This window comes from Prosopis cineraria, unplaced genomic scaffold, assembly GCF_029017545.1.
Source record: "Prosopis cineraria cultivar Desert tree isolate PC_DT_omini unplaced genomic scaffold, ASM2901754v1 PC8, whole genome shotgun sequence".
Lineage (NCBI taxonomy): Eukaryota > Viridiplantae > Streptophyta > Magnoliopsida > Fabales > Fabaceae > Prosopis > Prosopis cineraria.
The window spans coordinates 15818118-15834595 of NW_026555339.1; the positions used below are offsets into that span (position 1 = coordinate 15818118).

At 32.0% G+C, this 16478-nt stretch overlaps 2 protein-coding genes and 1 long non-coding RNA gene across 5 annotated transcripts; 2 read left to right on the forward strand and 1 right to left on the reverse strand.

Moving 5' to 3' along the window:
* Positions 1-4074: 4074 nt before the first annotated feature.
* Positions 4075-5506, forward strand: LOC129319075 (BURP domain protein RD22-like). Of its 2 annotated transcripts, none has more exons than XM_054964110.1 (4): positions 4075-4178; positions 4280-4388; positions 4529-4779; positions 4951-5506. In XM_054964110.1, exons 1-4 carry the CDS (start codon positions 4152-4154, stop codon positions 5470-5472), a joined length of 909 nt encoding a protein of 302 aa, XP_054820085.1. In that variant the 5' UTR covers positions 4075-4151; the 3' UTR covers positions 5473-5506. The 2 variants fall into 2 exon arrangements, with proteins under 2 accessions (XP_054820085.1, XP_054820086.1); XM_054964111.1 differs by having other exon boundaries at positions 4547-4779.
* Positions 5507-7194: 1688 nt separating this feature from the next.
* On the forward strand, positions 7195-11574 carry LOC129319074 (receptor like protein 21-like). 2 transcript variants are annotated; one of them, XM_054964109.1, is made up of 6 exons: positions 7195-7649; positions 8004-8084; positions 8754-8864; positions 9534-10567; positions 10697-11207; positions 11378-11574. In XM_054964109.1, exons 1-6 carry the CDS (start codon positions 7295-7297, stop codon positions 11413-11415), a joined length of 2130 nt encoding a protein of 709 aa, XP_054820084.1. In that variant the 5' UTR covers positions 7195-7294; the 3' UTR covers positions 11416-11574. The 2 variants fall into 2 exon arrangements, with proteins under 2 accessions (XP_054820084.1, XP_054820082.1); XM_054964107.1 differs by having other exon boundaries at positions 9534-11207.
* Positions 11575-13747: 2173 nt separating this feature from the next.
* On the reverse strand, positions 13748-16020 carry LOC129317660 (uncharacterized). Its single transcript, XR_008595013.1, has 3 exons — positions 15865-16020; positions 15583-15746; positions 13748-13947 (listed from the first exon to the last, which is right to left on the reverse strand). It is a non-coding gene; the product is annotated as an uncharacterized LOC129317660 (long non-coding RNA).
* Positions 16021-16478: the final 458 nt, after the last annotated feature.

Genomic DNA, 16478 nt, shown 5'->3' on the forward strand with positions numbered 1-16478 from the left:
AAATAACGAATTCATTTTTTGGAGTCATGTGTGGTGCCTTTTAATGCATTTTCATGTCTATATCACGTCACAAAGAAAAGTTTTTGTAGTTGTTCGTGGTTTTCCGATTATTCCAAGTCAAGTTGGGAATAAAAACAATCAGTGTTCATTTTTTCTTCCAATTTCAGTGCATGTCTGTCGCTATCAGTGCGATTATTACAAGTCAAACACGTGTCATGAACGTTTGGGTATTTGACCAAATAAAATTATTTTGAATATTCTAAGCTTGTCTAAAGATCAAAATTTAAAATTGAGTAAACTATCATTATTCAATTTCGTTATTCTTTATTGATTTTTAAGTAAATAATGACTTGAATGACAATGGGATCGATCATCCCAATCGAGGGATATATTTTTATTGATTTTTTTTTTGCCCGGTGCTTAAGTTCGATAATTAGTTCAACATGAAAACTAATACTATCTCTGTTAAAAAATGTAAGGCATTTTTGAGGAGTTAAATATTAAAAAATATAAGACATTTTTAATCTTTTAAGGTGTAATCATTAATTTTTTTTTAAAAGTGCTCCTATTGATAATGACTTTATATTTATTGTAGGGTGTTTAATAGGGATAAATATAAAAAGATAAAGTTAGTTGAAAAGTAGGTAACTACTTTATTGGAGGGTGAGATTTGGTTAAAAATACTTTATATTTTTAAACGGAAAGAATATATGCTTTGTCAGTAGGGTGTATCGAAGATTTGAAATTAAAAAAAAATAAAATTTAATATGGATTTGGATCAAATCCATAATTTTTTATGGGTTTGTTTTTCACTTTAATCCAATGAATAAATGGGCGATGAGAAGTAGAACATGTCATATCTTATTTTAAAATATCAAAACTTAAGTATATAGTTTATTTCACTTTACTTTATACCTCTCACATCAACGGCTCACATTTGGCCATTTATATTCTATTAGACCCAAAGAAACCCTACCTGTATCTTATATCTGAGAATGGATGGAGTATTTTTTTTTTCTTTTTATTATACAGATGGGGGGGTTATGTAGGGTATATCTTTTTCAAATAAAATAGGGAACGTGTTAAAAAAATTATCAATTAATAGTGTGAATAGTTAAGGTAACATAATGACTATGAATGTGGATTTTGAAAGAAGCGGTAGTGTCGAAGTTTAAAGTAAATCTTAAGAAACCTAAAGAAAATAACATGAGTTATTGTATGTGTTATGCTAGCGTTTTGTTGCCTAGTTATGTATGGGCTTATTCTTCAGTATATTACAAGAATTAAATAAATAACATATAATGCTTGGACTTTATAGTCTTTATTATTGGACTCATTCTATTCCTCATATATATGATTGTGTCAGGCTAGTTTTGCACTGGGGTGTGTGTATACGCGCGCAAATGAAATGAAAAACATAACCAAAGAAAAATTCCATTGCATATGATGGCCGGTTAAAAAGCAGGAGAACCAATTTTACACATTTTCCAACTGTTTCTCACCAGCTTTTTAATTTGTAAGAAATAATCAAAATACCAAGTTAATGAGATTATTCAAATTTTAGATTATTATTATTATTATTATTATTATTATTAATTATGGTTTAGAGTATCATGACATTCAATGCTTTGTTGATAACTATTCTAGATGTAATGTCGTTAATTTAATTATATTTGAACAAAAAAAAAAGTCTTTGCATATTTGCTCATCCGTCAAATCTAATCCTCAATATTACAATATACTCCTTCCGTTTTAAAAATATAAAGTATTTTTGAAGAGTTGGATGTTAAAAAGATAAGGCATTTTTAGTTTTTTGAGATGTAATTATTGCCTTTTTTTTTCAAAAGTGCCCCTATTGATGAATGATTTTATATTTATGTAGGGTGTTTAATAAGGGTAAATATGAAAAGATAAGGTTAGTTTGAAAGTAAGTAATTACTTTATTGGGAGCTAATATTCGATTAAAAATGCCTTATATTTTTGAATGGAGAGATATGACAAATAAGGTCAATAAAATTTGTTAATGTCGGACCTATTTTGTATATTCTTTATAGGATGACTACTGTACAAACCTTTTCTCACGGCACATCATTTCATCTATGCATATCATAAAATGTTATTCATTAATTACTTTTTTATAATTTGACCAACTGCGCAAGGCATTGAGGGCAAAGTCATTGAATTTTCAAGAAAATTTTCATTGAATTCTTACGAATATATACATCATATCTAAATAATTTACAATTGAATATCCAACATTAACAAGATAATATTCATGTTTTCACAATACATAATCCAATTTTTAACTATCAAAAGATTAGCTGCTAAAGTTTGACAAATGCTACTACATAGTGAGATGTAGAAGCAATCCTCCTTATTATTTTATTATTCTTTGGTTCTTACTGTGAGTGCAAGGGCACTTTGAGCTTTGATGTAATTGGGATGCTCCATTGGCTAATACAAAATGCCACACCTGAACAATTCTATATTCTTGTACAAATAAGCAAAGTTTAAAAATATACAAGTAAAAGTCTTAATATTTATAAATATAGGTTCAAATATGTACAGGTAAAAGTTCATATCTTGATAAGCAAAGGTTCAGAGTTGACATTCTATAAGTTCACAAATTTACAACTTAACATCCAAATATTCTTAAGCATAGGTTCAGTAATTCACAATTCAAAGTCTATACCCATAATTTCTGAATTCAGATATTCACAACTCATAATGGATAGTTTTGATTTTTGAAGCTTTTGTAACAGTTCCCTAAATCCCAAAAACGCCAAAAACATTTATCTAAATGAAAGGTGAATAGATCCAAAATAAAACTTATAGAGAAACTTGAGTTCTTAGAGGTTTGATACTAAGGAGCTTACCGATACTCATCTCGAAAACAATGGCTATTGATTTATGAAGAGTGATCTACAAAAGTTGTTTGGGGATGAAAGTAAAGGCAACGAGATTAAGATGTATAGAACATAGCTCTTTTATGTTGGCTCACTACAAGAAGGACAAATGGATTGAGAATACGAAGGAGGGAATGGAAGAATTGGGGAAGTGTAATGCAATGTTGTGAGGAGGAAGAGGAAGATAAAGAGGAAGATCAAAGAGAGAAGAAAGAGAGAGGAAGACGAAGAGGAGAGGAGGGAGAAGATTAGATCATGCTTCATTTGTTTTGAGAGCAGCAAAATTGTACTTTTGCTTCCAACAAAAATTGCAACAAGAATCTTCAACCTGCAGTGCATTATTAGAATCTAACGAATCTAAACTACTATTTTTTGTGTTTTGAAGATCCTTAGTGTGATTTTCCCTCACTTCAACCCCTTGAAGTAATAATGTAATTCTTTTTCCCTTTTGGGTCTTAATCGACTTTTACTAAGAATACTATATAAGATGGTTCACAAACTTCGGAATCGCACCATGGAGTCCAAGTATTTCATCACGGACTCATGGTGGGGCCCAAAGGGTGACCCACAATATAAGTCACTTGTCATCATCCTCTCTCTTGTCGTGGCTGAAACCTATCATAAGTAGTTGCGAAGAAATTGCAGTGAAAAATTTTATTTGAAAAAAGTTTATTGAAATTTGAAAAGAACCATTTTATGATCTATTGTTGATGTCATTCCCAGTAAATTCAAAAGATTACTCACATTATTTATAATTTAGGGATTTCTTTTAAATTTTTTAATGCATGTATGAATGAATTTTAACCAACATTCAATATGAAAATAAAAATTAATAATTAATAAATATTATTTTATGATATACTAGTAAACTCTTTTGTTATTTGATACAACTCTTGTATTCTTTAAATGCTCTGTATAAATAGTTTTGCCTATTCTTATTCATCATAAAATATTGATTTCATGTTTTCATAAACAAAAAAATGCATATATACGTTGATCCTGGGGGACTATCTAGCTGATGAATGATTTAAATGTTATTATTCAAATAATATTTCTATTTTCAAAATTGTAGACCATTCATATATGATCCATGCGATCCAAATCGTCAGGATATTTATGAACATGGGCTATATTGACATCCAGGACTTGAGCCATCTGAAGAGCATTTTCCTTTCCCTCTTTATAAACTTCCTCTTGGTTCCTTTTCATTATCATCAATCCATATCATTTGCAATTTCTCCAATAATGAAGTTTTTACTCCTACTCATCGTTGTATTATTTCTTAATAACCTTTCCTGTTGTCATCTTTTTGGGTCCTATATACTAAACTAATTTCACTACATATTGATCTGTTACAAATGCATTAATTTCAGGTTGCATTGGTGGCAACACGTGCTGCTTTACCTCCTGAACTTTACTGGAAGTCCATGCTTCCCGCCACTTCCATGCCTAAATTCATCACAGAACTCCTCCACTCAGCAGGTTAGTGTTATATATATATATACATATGTATATATATATATATATATATGTATATGTATATTTGGGACTTAGTTATTCATGATTTGTATGTAGGATGAACTTTGTAAGTTTCATTACGTTCCTTTAACAAGTGCTTTAAGTTATTGTTGGTAAGCCAGGGGATAACACAAGCATCCATGTTAGAGGTAACAGTACTCTTCACCGGGCAACTTTCATTTATGCTGCTAACTCCGACAAAGAACTCCATAATATCCCAAACACAACTCTCTTCTTCTTGGAAGAGGACATGAAGCCTGGTCACAAAATGAACTTTCACTTCATGCAGACCTCCAACCAGTCCTCCTTGCTTCCTCGTGAAGTTGTGAAATCTGTTCCCTTTTCTTCAAGCAAGGTACCGTACGTAGGATTCATGCTATTTAGTCCTGCTGTCTCTACTATCCGTGATATTTACAAGAGAGCTTACACATGCCGCTAGGCTACAAGGCTATTGGCTACGTAAGATTCATTATTCTTTGATTATCACACATGTTATTGACGTAATTATATGATTCATTTGTAGCAGATGGCTCAGATATTGAAAGAATTTGCTGTGAAGCCTGGGTCAACAGAAGCCAAGTTTTTGAAGGAAACTATTGAATTGTGTGAGAAGCCAGGGGTTAAAGGAGAGGAGAAGTACTGTGCGACGTCGTTGGAATCCATGGTTGATTTTATCACTTTGAAGCTTGGGAAGAACGTGGAAGCTTTGTCTACAGAGGTGATGATGAAGGAGACAAAGAAGCAAGAGTACACAATAACGCAAGGAGCAAAGAAGGTAGGAGAGGCAAAAGTGGTGGTGTGCCACAAGGTCAACTACATCTATGCTTTGTTTTATTGTCACAAAACAGAGACCACAATTGCGTATATGGTACCTTTGGTGGGGGCTGATGGGACTAAAGTGAAAGCAGTGTCTCTATGTCACATGGACACATCAGAGTGGAACCCTAAGCATTTGGCCTTCCAAGTGCTAAAAGTGAAGCCCGGGAGTGTTCCTGTGTGTCACTTCCTTTCTCAAGACAACGTTGTTTGGGTTCTCTCCCATGAGTAATTCAATGATCTTACTATAAAGAAATGAATAGAGTAGTGGCTAAGAACTCTCTCTCTCCTCACTGTATGAAATATCTTTATGGCCTTTCTTGTTTTGTTTGTGATTCCCAATATAAAACTACTCCCATTGGTCGTTTCTATAAGAAACTAATAACAACTTTACATAACTCAATTAAAATTAGTTATTTCTTGTAAAATTTTAAAATTACCCTCAATATAAGACATTAATGATAGGGTTTTTTTTTAAAAGATATGTATCTTTATAATTCATATATATATATATATATATATAATTGATGTAATTATGATTCATTTCCAGCAGATGCCTAAGATATTGAACGAGCATTCTCTCTCGAAGGAAATTCTTGCATGAACTAAGTATACCATGTTCATACTCCATCCAATAAAATATATTATTTAGATTACTATTAATATAAATTGATTCTATCATTAATAACAGTAAAAAGAGAAAATGCAATAGATTAAATAACTATTTCATTCTAAAAACTAAAATAATTAAAAATAATAATACATGATATTTTATTTGATTGAATTAATGTAATTTAATTAGAGAGAATATCGTAGTGCACCTAATCCATGTTAAAATTTCTCTCATGTGCCACTCCTTTCCCGAGACGTCGTACCATTCCTTGGCTTCCCAAACAAGACTAGGCATAATTCTCTACCGTATGCTTGACTACACCTGAATAAGAGAGCGAGTAACATATCTATTGTTTGTGTTCTAATCACCTAACGTAGGGTATCAGTGCCCGAAACCTGACCCATTTGGATATACATTAAAAAAGTTAATTATAAAAAATTGATATAATTGATTCATAAAATTGTTTAATAAGATTAATTTTAAGCATAACTGAAAAGTGGAATTGAAAATCATGATTTTGTTGAAATAATAATACATCCTACAACACTATACATATATCTTTGGATGTGACTTTTGTGGCAGAATAATTCTTAAAAACAATGTCTCTGGACATGATCGGGACCAAATTTTCATAGCTGCTTCCAACACCTCACTCAAACAGTAATTTTGCAAACATGTCACTTTGACTTTTCCACCAGACTCTTAGTCTTTCACATCATGTTTGGCGAGACTAATACCCCACCCTTTTAATACTCTAAAACCTCGTATCACTTCGTCGCAGACCCACTTGACTTTTGTCTTGTCCCGTGCTTTGCCCCACACGCAAAGGCAATCCATTGGTTAGGGCAATGCGTGTTTTCTCAGGACCAAGCAAATAATCAATGTACTGCTTTTATTTTATTTTTTTTTATAAAAAAATGTACTTCTTTTATAATTAATAGAAGATACCTGTACATTTTACGCGCAGAAATTTTGCAGCAAAAACAGAAAAAGTTAAAACACCAATTATCAAATTTATGAAAGACTCACAAAAGATCGCGATAAAATGCTTAGCAACCTCATTAATTAGTTTAGGGCTGAATAATATGGATGCTGTTGGGTCTTTGATCATCCACTATCTTAAACTAGTTTTTGTAATCTTGTGTAGATATTCTTTTGAGATTTATGTGATACGTTATTCATTCCAAAAATAAAAAATATGAACGACTCAGTCATAGCAAAAGTCAATATCAATGTGCATGCTGGTCGTATCAACTTTCTTTAATTTCAAGGGGACCATTACAGATGTGGAGCATAATTAGGGGTGTTCGTGGTTCCATTCTTTTTTCAAGACGGGACATGGGATAGGGCTTTCGTGATCTCATGAACACCCATAATCTTAATCCTAAAAGGCTATATTGAATGAGAGTGAGAAATTGAAGAAGTTGTGAGAGATTGAAGAATGGGACGTTCAGTACGAGAACAAGTGTGGTGGGTGGTGGCGATTGTTACATTTTTAGGGTTCAAAGGGGGAAGTAAGGCGTGTTCGGAAGAAGAGAGAGAAGCTCTTCTCAAACTGAAAGAATCTTTCAATCATCCAAATGGCTCGTCTCTTCCTTATTGGAATAACCTTACCAGTTCTGATTGTTGTAGCTGGGAGGGAATCAGCTGTGACAACACTCAGAGAGTGATAAGCCTTCTTCTGAATCATACAAGAGGTCAAGAGTTGGAACACATCAAGTGGTCTTTGAATGTTTCTTACTTTCTCCCTTTCCATAAACTCAGAGATTTGGATTTGTCTGGAAATTACTTGTCAGGTCTCTCTCTCTCTCTCTCTCTCTCTCTCTCTCTCTCTCTCTCTCTCTCTCTCTCTCTCTGTGATCTCCACTCTCCGACTATATTTCCTGATTCATTTGTTATTCACGCGCGCGCGAACACATATATATATTTAGAACAAAGACACACACAATATATCACGCAAACTAGATCTTTTATTTTTAAGTTTCTCAAACCCTGCTGATATATCGTCAAGTCAGAAAACTGAATTTGAAATAGACCCTCTCCTATGTGATTCTTCTCTTTATTCATCTCAGTTCAAACTTGTACTTCGTTAAATTTACCAGCAATAACATTAAGAGTAACTGATGATAATTTTGCTATTATTGGAGCAGGGCTATTTGGCGAAATTAGATTGGACAACTTGCAAACTTTGTATCTGGACGAAAACATGCTCACGGAAATCCCATTCCTTGGTTCTTAATTTTTATGATTTTCCAACTTCTTTTAGATGCCGTAATTTATTTTATTTTATTTTTTTGTTAGCTCCTTGGTTCTTTTCTTTTTTCCCTGGGAAAAATCGATTGGTGTTTAGAAAAATTTGAGAATATCAAAAGTTGAATAAGATGGTGTTTTTACTATAGATATATGATGGTAACAGTACTGAAGGAAAAGATCATAGAGATTATTATTGAATCATTTAATAACTTGATCAATGAATTTTGACATCTATATATTAATTAAGTAATAGCAGGAACAATATGCTAAGGTTAATTATAAGAACAATCTAGTTTGGATAGAATAGATTTTAAATGAGATAATGGAATGGAAAAGGAATGTATGGCATATGGAAATTAGGGAAAGAAACGAAAAGACGGGAGAGGATTCTCTCCTCGTCTCTCTCCATCCACTTTTCTTTTTCTTACTAAAACCATTAGATCAAAATTTGGATGGTTCAAATTTGATATCTTATAAAATATTTTATTTTATTTTATTTTGTTCTTATTGTATTTTTAATCGTTCATATTAGATTTATAACAGTTTGAATTTTATTATTTATATTTTATAATTTAACAATTTAATAATAATTTTATAAACATTTGTTTAATTTTTTATTTTAAATATTTCTATTTCATACTTGACAGATATTTCTCTTTCCTCCCGCAATTCGAAGACTTCGGCTTTCTCTTTCAATTCCTCCTTGTTGGCCTTGTCCCTTTTAAAGAATAGCCTGAAAGGCTCACTACCACGGCAAGGTATTTAATTTCTAATCTCTCATATGTTTTTCAAATCAAAGTTTTAATCTAAAATTGGGTCAAATATACAAATCAATTGTTATTAGTAAGGATTAACCAAATTAAAATATTGTTCAGCTTCGTTAACACTAACTATGGGTTTGATTTTTCATATATAGGCTAATAGCTAACTACAATTATTTTAATATATAAAACTCCATTGCTCTCTAAATTTTCTTATGAAATGTGTTTAAAATAACTACAATTATTTCTCATATGTTTCATTTTTCATAGATAGATTAAAGTCGATTGTTCTCTAGATTTAAATACAAATATCAAACTAAAAACTTCTCCTTCCTCCCTGTTCACTATGTAGTCTCTACCTATTTATTACGCTAATTTGGAAGTAAATTTTCCCCACATTTAAGTTCATCGGACTAGATCATATTCATTTTCAGGCTTATAATCGAGTATCTTGTTTAGCTCAGATATTTAATCTAAATTCATTTGTTAAGCTGAGCTTACATGAAAAATGTTTTAGCCCACAGACACCACTATATTCTTGAGAAAGACGCTAATCACAAAGTTTAACCTATCGCTTAAAATTTATTTTTATTTGTTTGAAATCCATCATTTAGATACTCATAGACAAATTAAATGAATTTAATAAAGGAAATTTATATGTTGCAGGAGGCTTATGCAATCTGAAGAATCTGAAACTATTGTCTCTTGGCCATAACAAGTTTGAGGGTCACCTTCCTTCATGCCTCAATCATTTGACATCTCTTCGGGTGCTTGATCTTCAATACAATAGTTTTGAAGGACCCTTCCCTTCCTTGCTCTTTCAATCTCTAAAGTCCCTCAGAATCATTTCTTTAGAAGAAAACCATTTCACTGGCATAGCATCGCTTTCTTTGCTGGCCAACCACTCCAACCTTAAACTCTTCTCAATTTCATGCTCTAGTAATCCCAGTCTCAAGCTCGAAACTGAAAATCCCCCATTTTTCCCTTCTTTCCAATTAAAGATTTTCAGCGTAGTCAAGTGCAATATGAATGAAGTAAACAATCACAGAATACCCTCTTTTCTTCTTCATCAACATGAATTGAGACTTCTGCAACTTACTTTTTTGAACTTTCCAGCAAGTTTCCCACATTGGCTTTTGACAAACAACAGCAAGTTAGATTCTTTCAATGTCAGCAACAACTTATTGACTGGTCCCTTTGAGCTCAACTCCACCTCAAAATTACTTGACATGCAATATTTTGATGCTTCCTCTAACCCTATTAATGATAAAATCCCTCCTCATATTGGCTCTGTTTTTCCCAACTTGCTTTCTTTGAACATGTCTTCGAGTTCCTTACAGGGTGAATTTCCAGCTTCAATCAGTGACATGGGACAGCTGAACTCACTAGACTTGTCCAATAACAATATGTCTGGCTGTTTACCCCAAGAATTTGGGAAGGGCAGCAATGATTTGAGGTCTCTAAAGCTGTCAAACAACAACTTAATTGGCCCATGTTTACCAGTTGGTTCAAACTTTGCACATTTGTTGTCTGTGGATCTAAGTAGCAACAACTTCAAAGGAAAACTACCAGATGGGATCAGTAAGAGTTCGGAATTAAGAATGTTGGATTTAAGTTCCAACCAACTCTATGGTGAAATGCCTAGCTGGATTGGAAACTTAAAGCATTTGAGTTACCTCATTTTGTCTCAAAATTCTATGGTAGGTCCAGTACCAGAAAGCTTTTGCAATTTGGTTGAACTTTCATACCTAGACCTTTCGCAAAACAGATTCAATGGCACTTTTCCAAGCTGTGTGAATATGCCATCATTGAGGTACTTGCATTTGCAGGGAAATGATTTTACTGGCCCCATTCCTTCTGTTTTCGCCAAATCTCCCATGCTATTAACTTTGGATGTGGCAAAGAACAGATTTTCAAGTCAAATTCCCTGGTGGTTAAAGTCGATGTTGAATTTAAGAGTCCTTCTCCTAAAAGGAAACAAGCTTGATGGTTCCATTCCTATGGAAGTGTGCAGGCTCAAGAACATAAGCATACTAGATCTGTCACAAAACATGCTTTCCGGAGGGATACCACATTGCTTGAATAACGTCACATTTATAAAGCAGGATGTGATGGGAGGAGCCAAAATAGGAAAATTTGTTGTACCCTGGTCTACAAGAAGCCCGTTATTTGTCATAAATGGTACAAGTGGTGAGCTTCTCCAAGGTGAATATGAAAAGAATTTTTCATGGTACGAGGAAATAGTGGTGAACTTCATGTCAAAAAGCAGGTACGAATCATATGAAGGAAATATATTAGATTTCATGGCTGGCCTAGACCTCTCGGACAACCATTTGACAGGTAAAATCCCTTCACAAATTGGATACCTGAATGCTATTCATACATTAAATTTGTCAAACAACTATTTGACTGGGCCTATTCCAGACACGTTTTCTAACCTTGAACAGATTGAAAGTTTAGATCTTTCGTACAACAAATTGACGGGTCATATTCCTTCTCAACTTACGCAGTTGTACTCTTTGTCTGCCTTTTTTGTGGCTCACAATAATCTATCTGGTATGGTGCCTGACATGAAAAACCAGTTTGCAACTTTTGATCGAAGTTCTTATGAAGGGAATCCTTTTCTTTGTGGCCCACCTCTACAGCACATTTGTTCATCTCTTGATGAACCAGCAGGGAGACAAATACACCCACATTCTGCTAAAGTTGACTTATGATTTCGTATGGAGTTTTGCAGGAGCATTTGTGGTTTTTTTCTGGGTGTAATTAGCTTTATGTATTTCAATTCTTACTTTTACAATTAATTACAAGTGATATGAAAGAGTATTTACAAGTTATTTGCGTGGGTTGAATTAAGAAGGAAAAACCTTTAGTTGATGAGTTTTTGATCGCGTAACTGGTGAACTCTAGTTTTAAAAATTTACAATGATTGAAGATGTCCAATTTTAAGTCTTTCCACGATCAGAATGGAAATTATAATGAAATATAAAGCCCATTATTGGCCCCACTCTACGTTTAATAGAACTTATTTGCGCTCATGTAATGCAAGAATTTATGTAGCTTTAATTACTTTATTACATATATGCCTTTCTCCCCAATGTCGTAAAATATTTTATTTTTAAAAATTATGATATTTATTACCCGTGAAAATGAAAATCAAATTAAATTTTAAACAATTTCAATGACGTAACTAATTTTTCTTGGTTCTTGTGAGTTATAGTTAGAGTAAGGTACTGTCACCACCCTTTTATTTTGCCTTAATTATATAAACCTCCCTTCTATTTTGAAACATACAAGTTAATCCAATATGTTAACTCATTTAGGAATATTTTAAAAAGATTCTAACAACTTATTTTTAAATTAAAATTTTTATTAAAACAAATTCATTTATTAATGTACCCCATCCTAATGATCCTTAATTATACTTTCTCCATTCAAAAATATAAGGTATTTTTTGAGGAGTTGGATGTTAAAAAATATAAGGCATTTTTAATCTTTTGAGATGTAATCATTGCCTTTTTTTTTCAAAAAGTACCTATATTGATAATGACTTTATATTTATTGTAGGCTATTTAATAGAGGTAAATATAAAAATATAGGGTCAGTTAAAAAGTAGGTAACTACTTTATTAAGGGGTGAGATTTAGTTAAAAATGTCTTATATTTTTTAACGGAATAAATATTATTTTAATAGTTACATTATTTCATTGAAAAGACATGTTTACAAATTTTAAATCTAAATTTAAATTATTTATATAATTTCTTGAACTTATATCATTTTATATTATATGATAAACAAAAACATGTGTTTGAAATATGTTGTTAGAAATTTTAAAAAACATAAATAAATAAGTGTCAAATTTTATACTCTTAAAAATTTTAAATAAATAAATTTTATAATATAATAAAAATTTCAAAATGTAAAGGGTTAATTGCTACATTTTTTAAAATTTAAAGGTAATTATCTTTAAGTTATTGAATACTCTTAAAATATAATTCTGAGTGTAAAAATAAACTTTAACCTTTGAAGTAATATTGCAATTTTTTTTTCCTTTTGGGTCTCAATCAACTTTTATTAATAATACTATGTGTGTCACGCCCTAAAAATAGGGGTGACCGGCATAGGATGTGAACTGTTCATACATCCCGTGAGCCACAAATTCAAAGTTTGTTTCATTTAATTAAAATGTATTTAATTTTACACTGACATTTTAATACTATTGATACTAATTATTATAATAATTGTTTCAACATTTTGTAAAAATTTTGAAAGAACTTCCTCTATAAATAAGATCTCCCAAAAAAATTTTGTATCACAAAAAATTTCATTAAACATTATATTAATCAATAATGCAACTCCTTCCAGCTAGCAGACAAAATGTATAATAAATTAAGAACTCTAATTATAAGTTATGTGGAGCACCTAATCATATATCTCATATCATAGTACATGAATTTCATATTTACATCTATAAGACATATTTACAGAATAAACCTCCATTCTGTTTCGCAAACATCCATCATTGGTAAGCAAGACATGCATCGTCAATTATACTATCTGAGATCAAAATAATTTTTCAGTGAATAACGTCCCAACAATAAATAATTTAACATGAATAAAAATAAAAGTTTGAAATAATCCTGTAAGTTAAAGAGATAACAATTTTCATAAAAAATGTATAAACTTCAAAATAAAATGGCTCTATAAAATTTTGAATAAAATCTTAAACCATTGAACTATAATAGAAAATGTTAATATCACTTGATTTTAAAAAGTCACATAAATGAAATAAATACTTGTAAATAAATTACTAAATAAAAACCAATGGGATATAAGATCACCAAATAATTAGATTCATAATTATAGAGACTTATCAGAACCATTAACAAACATGGATACACAGTCCACGAGGGTAAATAACCCAACACGGCTTATGCCATGAAGACAAACGTAGACACATAGTCCACGAGGATCAGTAACCAAATGCAGCTGAAGCTACGAAACAAACATGAGTACGATGCTCACGAATAACCATCCCTCTGTTCCACATGCGTTGGCCATCGCACGGGGCTAGCATCTCCTACAAACACCCTGCTAGTTAGGTGTACCATGGTGCGTCAAGGGCTAACGGAACTGCCGTTAACAACCAGTGTTTCATATAAAGTCCCTTTTTTAAAATCATTTTCAAACATGCAAGAAAATCATCACTTTCAAGATACAATTCTCATTCTCAAAATCAAACTCGCATGAATACTTTTAAGCATTAAAACTTGCCAGAATAAAATTTCATATCTAATGCTCATACTTGTATTTATCGAATAATAAAAAAAATTCAAAGTTGAACTCTCATGAATTATTCTTTGTATCAATTCAATATTTGATAAAATAAAAATCTCATAATCAAAGTCCAAACTTGATTTAATTGATCAAATAAAATTTTAAATTTGATAAAGCTAATTTCTCAAAATAAAGTAACGTTAATAAACAAATATCCAATAATTGCATTAATGCTATTAAAAAGATTTTCAGAAAAACATAATATTTTAGTAAAAAAATTTTGATTGAAAAAACAAATCAGTTAGGACGTTATCCACTTACTTGTAGTGCTTTTAAAGTTCGAAACTCACTTATTACGACTCCAATCAAGCTACCCTTCTCACAATCACCCTATAATAAATAATAGGATCTTAATGAACTTTACTTTTGAACCAACAAGTCTCTCTTTAAGAGAATTTACTCAACCAGAATTAGTAATAAAACTTTAAGTTTTAGTAACAAAATTTATATATAGAGGTTTCTTCTTAGACTTTCTAATCTTCAAACCTTTATCCAACAATTCATCAACAACCATACTATCCCAGGAATTTAACTAGTTACATATGGATTCATAATCAATATATAAAATTCAAGTTTCCCCAAACACCATCATTTATATTGCAAAATTCCTCTAAATTACTTTAGCCATAGTAAAACATTTGACTGAGGTATGATCCTCTCTTAGACCTTTCAACAAACACCTATTGTGCATCAATTCCTAATTTAATCAATTGAGATTCCTAACCCTTGCCCAATAATTTTCAATATCAACATTTAAATTTATCATATTTTCTCATCAAGAATTAATTTAAAATCATAAAATCCAAACCCATAACCATCTTCCTCAAGCAATAGCCAACACAATAATGGAGTTATTTATCAAAAATTATCCTCTTTAATCTTGAATTTCATTTTGCCTGAGTCCAATTTGCTCTCCCATTTACGCATCAAGTAAAAACAATGAGAGCACATCAATTTTCTTTACCCCCTTATCCAGGCAACCCATTCATCACACTTAGTTGTTACCATAAACCAACATTTATTCATCACATTTCATTAAACACTTAATTAAATTTTCTATGCTTCCAAAGTTCATATCTTTATCCAAACTAAATTTAGATCCATAATATTAGTCCGTAGTGCACTGAATATGGTTAATAACTCCACTCCAACTCTTTTAAATATTTTATCAAATATCTGGAGTGCATTAAAAATTCAAAGCATATCATCAAGCTTCCTACTCTAAAAATTTCAAACCGCTTACAGCTTCCAAACAACTTCATAAATTTAAATCCACTAAGATCAATACCCAAATCCTTCATTCATCACAATAGATCATGGTTGAGTAATCAAACGTGCTATAAAACACAACAGAAAATGAAGATTTCTTTGAGCTTACCCCTCACGCAAACAGGAAAAAGAAGGAAGAAGCAAAACAGAGACAGCACAAAACAGCACGAACACAGAAAGACATGGAAGAATCCGGTAACCTCTGCTAGCAAAAGGTCTTCCGCTTCACACACACAGATGACATACGGATGAAGAGCCCAGAATCCAGCAACACTGACACCCACAGCAAGACCGAAAAAAAGAGGAATATTATTATTATTATTTTAATGCAAAACAGAGAGAGAAGAGGAATCCGGTGACCTCTGACGACGCTGGCCAGAAGATTGCTTACCCACTTACTCTCGTCAGCAACAAAAGGGAGGAGAACAAAAAATGAAGGTCTAGATGATTGAAGCTCTCCTCTCTCCCTCTCGGTTGCCACTAGCACACACCACCAACATTGAAGACGACGAAGGAGGTTGGCAACGGTGACCCTCGATACAGCTGATCTCTGACTCTCTCTCCCTCTCTCTATCGGTCTCCAGAAAAATCAAAGAAGGGGAAGATTTTTATCAGATTTGAAGAAGGGTAATTTGGTAATTTTAAAAAAAAATAAAATCTCATTTTGCCTCAGCCAGATTCAAACTTTAGACCTGTTGGAAGAATACTTGTTTAGCTACCATTACAACAACTTTCCTCTGGTCATAATAATTCCAAAAACTCTTATAATTACTATTAAAACACTAACTTATACACTTAATTATTTTATTTTATTATTATTATTATTTTTGGGTTATTACAATGTGAGATGGTCCACAAACTTTGGAATCACACCATGGAATTTTGTATAGGTGTGGTTAGAGCCGAGAAAATGGGTTGAGCCAGCGGGCTAGCTCGTTTAACCCGTACAATTTGACGGGTTAGGTTGAAGAAATTGATCCATTTTTTAAAATAGGTTGGGTTAGC

Bases quoted from the DNA above. Each gene is read 5' to 3' on its own strand.
- LOC129319074 (XM_054964107.1), top strand. From the start codon at position 7,295: ATGGGACGTTCAGTACGAGAACAAGTGTGGTGGGTGGTGGCGATTGTT. The intron at 7,650-8,003 runs GTCTCTCTCTCT...TTATTGGAGCAG, and splicing joins GTCTGGAAATTACTTGTCAG to GGCTATTTGGCGAAATTAGA. The intron at 8,085-8,753 runs GTTCTTAATTTT...CATACTTGACAG, and splicing joins CACGGAAATCCCATTCCTTG to ATATTTCTCTTTCCTCCCGC.
- LOC129319075 (XM_054964110.1), top strand. From the start codon at position 4,152: ATGAAGTTTTTACTCCTACTCATCGTT. The intron at 4,389-4,528 runs GTTAGTGTTATA...AAGTGCTTTAAG, and splicing joins AGAACTCCTCCACTCAGCAG to TTATTGTTGGTAAGCCAGGG. The intron at 4,780-4,950 runs GTACCGTACGTA...CATTTGTAGCAG, and splicing joins TTCCCTTTTCTTCAAGCAAG to ATGGCTCAGATATTGAAAGA.